This window comes from Crocuta crocuta, unplaced genomic scaffold (genome assembly GCF_008692635.1).
Source record: "Crocuta crocuta isolate KB4526 unplaced genomic scaffold, BGI_CrCroc_1.0 scaffold352, whole genome shotgun sequence".
NCBI classification, from domain to species: domain Eukaryota; kingdom Metazoa; phylum Chordata; class Mammalia; order Carnivora; family Hyaenidae; genus Crocuta; species Crocuta crocuta.
This window is the reverse complement of record NW_027532169.1, coordinates 3,264,181-3,272,034: the sequence shown is the minus strand read 5'-3', so window position 1 is coordinate 3,272,034 and position 7,854 is coordinate 3,264,181. Positions and strand designations below refer to the sequence as shown.

At 59.3% G+C, this 7,854-nt stretch overlaps 1 protein-coding gene across 1 annotated transcript in view; it reads left to right on the top strand.

Annotated features, from left to right (window-relative positions):
- The first annotated feature begins 4,822 nt into the window (after nucleotides 1-4,822).
- The window catches only part of NGFR (nerve growth factor receptor), an 11,136-nt gene continuing 8,104 nt past the window's right edge, over nucleotides 4,823-7,854 (top strand). Inside the window, exon 1 of the mRNA XM_077776867.1 lies at nucleotides 4,823-4,943. Coding sequence (XP_077632993.1) covers nucleotides 4,866-4,943 — 78 coding nt within the window. The 5' untranslated portion in view covers nucleotides 4,823-4,865. The remainder of the gene's footprint in view (nucleotides 4,944-7,854) is intronic.

Here is a 7,854-nt window from a genome sequence, read left to right as displayed (position 1 = left end):
GGTTTCACTTACCTTGCCTGGCCGCCTGCCCAGGGCAGATGGGATGCATCTGGGGGATGGGGGGACGGGGAGGCCCTGTACCTCCTCCCCCTTTCCCTCCCCCGCAGAAATTGTTGTCTTCTTGTCCATCTCCCTTCACCTCTTCTCTGGCTGGATTTTGGAACCGGGGGATAGGGGAGGTGATTCCCCCAAAGCAGGAAAAGTGAGCGCTCACTGAGACCTTGAAAATCATGCTGTGGCTCAAAAGACAAGGAGCACCCCCAGGTTTACCTCCGGGCCCCCCGACCCGGGCTCCCAAGCCCAGATTCTGTGAAAGTGTGTCAGGAGGGGGCACCTGAGTGGTGGCTCGGAGGGGCAGAGTACAGCCTCTCTGGTGAGGCAGGTTCTATCCCCCCAACTCAGGGTGAGGGCTGGAGGGGCGGGGCTGGAGGGAAAGAGTGAGTGGGAGGCATGTGGCTGTGCAGGGGGTGGCTGTGCGGGGCCCTGTGTGTTACATGGGCCACTTAGCCACTGCTTCCTGCCCGGGGTTTCCTTGGGCGAGTGACTTACCCTCTTCACACCTCAGTCTCTTATCTGTAAAATGTCAATCGCAGCTCCCTATTCATGGGAAACACCATGAGGCTTCGAGGAGATGATGTGCGGATCTCCCTGCCCACAGGACGTCTTAGTGGACGTGGGTTCGCGTTGTCTGGCTGGGGCTTCAGGCTGGTTCCCGGGGACTGCTGGGGATGGGCACAGGGAGCGATGAGGGGTGTCCTACAGGGGGCCTGGGGTGAGGGGTCCCAGTGAGAGGACAGGGAGCATGTACTAGCAGCTTGCCGTTCCGGAGGGGCAGCGTGATGGAGGGGTGGCCGGGTGCGTGGGCGAGGGCCACACCCCTCCCCTGTTGACTTCTAAAGAGGCAGCTTGACCCCCCCGCTGCCACTCCCAGCTCTGGGTAGAAGTGCAGTGATATTGGGGTGCCTGGGGGGCTCAGTCAGTTAAGCATCTGACTTCGGCTCAGGTCATGATCCCCCGGCTCAGGAGCTGGCTCCCCGAGTCAGGCTCTGTGCTGACAGCGTGTTTCGGATTCTGTGTCTCCCTCTCTCTCTCTGCTCCTCCCCCACTTTCTCTCTCTCTCTCTCAAAAATAAATAAACATTAAAAAAAAAAGAATTGCGCCAATACTCTCCACCTTCTCACCTCAGGGTCGCTAGCAGGTCCGGGAAGCCTTGGAGAGTGTGTGGTGGGGGCGGGGCCCTGTATGTGCGGCAGGTATGAGAAGTGGTTCTGGGGAACCTTCCACTGAAAACTTCTGTCCCCGTGGCAAGGCCCCGTCTGACCCTTACCTTGCTTGCTGGTCGGTTCCTAAGAGGCCTCTCCTGATGCCCGCCCCACAGCCATGGCTCTAAGTGCCAAGGATTAGGGGACAGAGGGCTGGGTCGGGGAGAAAGTTTTGAAGCACACTCGTCTTTGGGGTCAGGAGTCATGACCATCAGGGAGTAAGGCTGAGGCAGCAGTGGCTCCGCAGGGCTTCCGATGTGGTTCCAAAGCAAAAGGGACAGACCCAAGTGTCCCACACGCATCAGGAATGGGAATCCCTGCTGGGTGGTGCAGAAGCAGGAGGGCAGGTGGTGGCGGTGGCCGTGGCCCGGCAGCCGTGGCAATGATGGTGATGGTGGTGACACTTGTGTCATTGTCACGGTAGCGATGGGGGCGGTTGTGGGTGTGGTAGTGGGGGCAGGGGTGGCCGTCCTGGTCTGGTAGTGGTGCTGGTGTCCTGGTGATGGTGGTTGGAGTATGGGGATGGTTTTGGCATCAGAGGCCGTGATGGGGACAGTCGTGGTGATGGCGATGGCCCAGCAAAGGAACATCCCCAATCACAGCCACACTATCTACAGCACGGGCAGGTCAAGGCGCCACGTTATAAAATAATACTTCACACCAAATACCTAGAACCTGAAATATCAGCCCCACCAGGGCAGCTGGTATTCATGGCTGTGTCCTCAGTGCCTCCAACAGCATGTGGCACATAGTAGGTGCTCAATAAATATGTGCTGAGTGAGTACAATGAGATCAAGTCTCCCCTTGTGATGAACGCTGTGTTACCTCATTTGTTCTTCACCAAGCCCATTTCAGATTTTTAAAAACTGTTTATTCATTTTGAGATGGGGGGGAGCAAACATGAGCAGGGCAGGAGCAGAGAGAGAGAGAGGGAGAGAGAGAATCCCAAGCAGGCTCTGCGCCTTCAGCTCAGAGTCCGATGCAGGGCTCGATCTCATGAACTACGAGATCACGACCTGAGCCGAAATCAAGCGCCGGATGCTTAACTGACTGAGCCACTCCAGTCCCCCTGACATACACAGAGCTTTTTTTTTTTTTAATTTTTAAAAATGTTTTATTTATATCTGAGAGAGAGAGACAGTGTGAGCAGGGGAGGGTCAGAGAGAGATGGCGACACAGAATCCGAAGCAGGCTCCAGGCTCTGATCTGTCAGCACAGAGCTCGACACAGGGCTTGAATCCACAAACTGTGAGATCATGACCTGAGTTGAAGTCGGACGCTTAACCAACTGAGCCACCCAGGTGCCCCCACACAGAGCTTTTTAAAAAGTTCCCACTTGAGGGGAGTCTGGGTGGCCCAGTTGGTTAAGCATCTGACTCTTGATCTCAGCTCAGTTCTTGATGTCAGGGTTGTGAGTTCAAGCCCCGTGCTGGGCTCCATGCCCAGCTCCAGCATGGAGCCTACTTAAAAAAAAAAAAACCCACTTGATAGATGAGGACACTGCGGCTGAGAGAGATGACACACCCACCTAAGACACCCAGAAGTGAGTGGTGGGGAGGGGGGAGGGTGTGTCGGCGGTACAGCCAGGCCTATCAGACTCTCTGTTCATTGCTCTTNCTTGTGGTCTTGCACTCAGGCTTAATCATAGAGATACCGCTAATAATAGTAACAATTGCTGTTTGTAATTGTTTGAGTAGGGCTTTAAATGATCAAGACCATGGAAATTATTAATAACCCAGGCCCAGCTATGGTAGTGTGGGTCATATTAAATTGTGTCGAGATGGATAACCTGAGCGATAATAGTAACCGGGATCATAAATTAATAACAGGAGTATTTAAATTAATGCCACACTGTCGATACCCTCGGTAGTAAGCGGCTGTTCGTACTAACTAACGTTGGCCCTTCCTGCCTTCCATGAACTCAGCCGAAAGGAGAGGCAGGGCTCTAAAAGCTGCTGGAGGAGGAGCCAGTTCAGAGGTGTCCCTGTTGGGGAGGAGGGAGTCTTCGGGGATTTCTGCTGGTGGGCTAACTGCCTGGTCTCCTGAACAGCCATGGAGGTGGTGTCTCGTCCACACTCAGGCCCAAGGACACAGCGATGCCCCCCTGCTCCCTCTGAGGCTGCCCNCCCACCGCAATGAAGGAAGAACTTCGCTTCAGCTGATCTAGGGAGTCACCTCCCAACTGCTTCGATACTCTTCACAAGTGCACTTGATCTTCCCCCATTCCTGTAATGTGGGAGGGCAGTACTGTTTTGTTTCCTAAGTCAAAGCTAAGGTCCACACATGGCCAAGATCAGGGTGTGGGGATGGGCTTTGTAGCCACTGAAGTGCTCCTTACAAGCTCCCTGTTCCATGGCTTCCTTGTCTGGGAATCAGGAAAGCAGGTCGGGCAGGCAGTAGGTATTGAGGTGGGTACTTCCGGCGGAGACTGGTGGCGCCCTTCTTGGGTTGGGGGAAGTGGGGGGGGTGCGAGGGGGGGCCTGTGATTGGAACCTGCTCTAGTTTCTAGGGCATGGTGAGTGCGGCCCTGGGGTTGCTTACATAGTACATGATTTGTGGATATGAGTCTGTCCAACCCTGTTTCCTCGTATACCCTTCTACAGACCTTTACTGAACCAGGGATTCAGGTAAGAAACGGAAGTCCTCGCCGGCTGGGAGCTCCTAAGCCAATGGAAACACTCACGGTCCAGTGTGGATACATGCGCGCTTGCACATGGGTGTGTGTGTGTGTGCTCCTGGACGTGTGAGCACCTGTGTGAAAGACTGTACACGTGGGGGCTTGTGTGATGACTTCTATGTACACGTGCATGTGTGAATGTGCAGGTGAGTACGTGTGTTTGAATGTTATGACCACAAGTGCAATGAGTGTGCTCCTGTGCGTGAGCGTGTAGGTTCACACGCATGTCTAGAAGGCACAGGTTTACGTGAGTGCGTGAGGATGGAGTGGACGCATGAGCATAAGCCCATGTATATGTGAACTTGAAAGCGTGTGTATTCCTGTCATCTCGTGTGCACACCTGTTACCCCTTCAAACCCATCTTTTGAGGATTCAAAACCATGAGGATGGACTCCACCTTGAATGTCCCTGCTGCCCACTGTTGGGGTCAGACCACCTGCTACTGCTCCCTTCCCCTTCCCCTAGGCCTCTGCACTGGGAAGGGCCGGAGGTAGGGATCGGGTATAGACCGGGATCAGGTATGGACCGGGAGACGAAGGCAGCGGGCATTCTTGCTGATAACGGCTGGGGAGGGAGCAGAGTCCCCGGGGGAGAAGCTGAAGCTGGAGGCAAAGGAAGACGGGTTAGAGAGTGACCCCTGCGGGGTCCGCAGCCCGGAGGAACAGGAGCCGCAGTGGGGATGCCCTGGTCCCTGAGCCCACAGCATCCGGGAGCGACACGCCGTAGCGCGGACCCGGCCCTGGGTACCAGGGCGGAGTCGGGAGAGGCTCCGAGGGCCCCGGCGCGCAAGAGCGGCCGCGGGGCGCGCGGGCGCNGGGGCCGCGGCCAGCTGCTGGGGGCGGGCGCTGGAGCGCAGCGCGGCGCAACCCTCTCTGTCCGCGGAGCGGACTCCACTAGAAGCCGAGCGCTGCTGCGGGAGGCGGGCGATGGGGGCAGGTGCCGCGGGCTACGCCATGGACGGGCCGCGCCCGCTGCTGCTGCTGCTGTTGCTGCTGCTCCTGGGGGTGAGTGCTAGCCGGAGGGGAGCCCGCGCCCTCTCCCCGGACGGGTACCCCAATGGGCTCAGGTTCCGCCAAGGGAACACAGAACGGAGCGACTGGGGGGGGTCCCAGATACCGGGGGTGGAGGGCAGGAGAGGAGCTCCGATGCCAGGATCCGCGGAGGGCAGGATCGCGCAGAGGCGACCCTGAGACCGAGGATAGAGATGCGGGAGAGAGGGGCGCAGGGATGCGGGGCCTCAGGTACCGCGGAGGGTGTGTACGGCAGAGCTGAGAGGGGCTCTCTCGGATGCCTGCGTCCTTCTGAAGAGGGCGCTTGGATGCTGGGATCTCGAGGCGACTTTCCCCCTGAGCATCTTGATCTCTGGAGGGTCGTGGGACGGAAGGAAGAGGAATGGCACGGGAGTTGGAGATGTGGGGGCCAAGCGGGGCTGGGGCGGGGAACTGGAGACGAGGAGATAGAACAATGGGGGAGGAGGTTGGAGGGACTGGAGGCAGAGGGGACCGGGCATCGGACAATGAGGGCCTGGGCAGACAATGGGGGGGAGGGGCGTGGGAGGGAGAGCTTCGGGGAGCCGAGGTCGGTTGCAGAGAGAGAAGTGGGTTAGGGAGGGCAGAAAACGGAGGACAGCGAGGGAGACAGAGAGATGCAAGCAAACTGAAAGAGGACGGAGAAGGGGGAGCGGACCCTGAAGTGCTCGGGGGCCCCGCCTGCCCGCCGAAGGACCGCGGGACGAGCAGACAGAGCGGAGGGACGGACGCTTCCCGCGCCTGTCGCGTGCTCTCTTGCGCGGCCTCGCCCAGTCCAGGAAATGCGGCTGGGGATCCGGGGCTGGGGAGGGAGCGCCCACTTCGCGGGGGCGAACCTGTTCCCTGGTTCGCCTACGACCCACGGGCTCCTCCGAGGCGCTTGTTTTCGCGGTTTGAAGCAGCGCCTAGGGCCGAAAGGGATGGAGCAGACATCGTGCGATCCGGTCTGGCCACAGCCAAGTCTCAGGGTGCAGAGCGCCGGGACTCGAAAGGCGGGGAAGGTCCCGGCGGCGCGGCGCGCAACCCCGGGTCGCGCTGGCCGAGGTGGCCCGCAGGGGGCGCTGAGCTGCGCCGGCTGTGCCACCCGCAGCTTCGGGCGCGCCTAGGGCTGCGCGCCGCGCCCCCATTCGGACCCCACTGAGTTAAGCAACCCGAGCGCCGCGCCCGCAGCTCGCTGGGCTCCAGCGCCCAAACGGGTCTGGATTCCACCCGTGCCCCGCCCAGCGTTCGGTGGACGACGCTGGGCACTGAACGAGACGGAGGCGCTCAGGTGCCTCGGGTCCTGCCTCCGCATAGGACTGCGGGTCCTCTGAAGCATCTAAGTCCGTCTGGTAGTCCCAAGATATTCAGGCGATGTGACCTGTGCAGGCCCATAAACGGGGCCGAAGACGTGTCCTCACTCCCCCGTCGTCTTCATCTCTCATCTGAGCCTTGCATCCCAAGCCCCCATTTTACAGGAAGGAAGACTGAGAGGTTCTGAGAGTTTAAACGACTTAGCCGAGATCTCACAAGCAAGTTAGACCCCGGTGCTAGCTAAACCGTTCCTCACCTGATTCCCAGCTCGGTCCCCATACTTCGGAAAGGGGGGCAGCTCGGCGTCCCAGCTCTTTTCTCCGCGGGGGAGGGCTTGATACCATCCTCGGAGTCGTGGGCGGTGGAATGTGGGGGCCACGCTGGGCAGAGACCCTCTCCGGGCACTGGCGAAGCTCAGCCCCTTGGAGCTGTCAGCACCTGTGGCTTCTCCGGAGATTTGGGAGCGACTGTGGGCATGTTTGCTGACTAACGCGGCGGGTCAGAGACGCATCTTGACTTGAGGGGTGGGACTGGGGCGGCCAGTAGTGCAGAGCTCAGAGGGGCGAGGGCGTGGGCTCCAGATCAAGGCTGGAGAGAGTGTCCCCCCAGTAGAGAAGAGGCGAGGAAGGAGGGGAGCTGGGCGGGGAGCGCCNAATGTCACGAACCGTGAGACCATGACCTGAGCCGAAATCGAGAGTCAGACGCTTAACCGACTGAGCCACCCAGGTGCCCTCAGATTATTCTTTAATCATGATGAGGTTCCGGAATGGGGAATTCTGAACCCACCTGCCTAGTCTGACCTCTGGATGCCTCTCTACCACCACCACCACCACCACCATAGCGCGTGCATGCGCGTGCGCGCACGCACACACACANGCGCCCGCCCCGCCCGCGGCTCTGGCCTCCGCCTCGCCACCGGGCTGCTCTCTCTGCGCCGGCTCTGCGCACCGCCGCGGTCCGAGTTTCTTCCTGGGCCGCGGCGATAGAGTGCTGAAACCAGAGCGCATCCCGGCGGCTCGGCTGGCGGGCCGCGCCGGTAATGGAGGCATTTTGTCATTCAGACGTCTGTAACCGGAGCCGCCGGGCCGGCTAATGCGCCTAATAGGGATGCAACGAGGGCAGCAAATGCGAGACCAGAGCGGCAGGGCGGGGGGAGGCGGCTCCGGGCTGGAGGGGGTCCCCACCCCCCCTGAACCAGCCGGGGTCCATTCACACGCCTAGATTCTGCCCGGGGGCTGGGCGGTGGGGAGGTGGGAAGAATCAAATTGGTCGAGTGCCTACTTTTGTGCCACGCACTGCCCTGGGTCATTTCTATTGTGTCATTTAATCCTTATAAGATCCCAGCAGAGTAAATCTAGTTATTCCCAGTATACAGTTGAGGGAGTTGAACCGCCCAGACTTTCAGGCATGAAACCGGGCTACCCCGGGCTCCTAAGCGGTGNCACAAGACTTGAATATTAGATCTATGTCTTAGGTCCTTGGTGCCACAACTTTGGAACTGAGGCCCTGCACTGCCCCTCCCCATGCCCCTCCCCACCCGCCCTGCCCCTCTCAGTCTTCATGCAGCACCATCCTCAGTAAGTAGCTCTTGTCT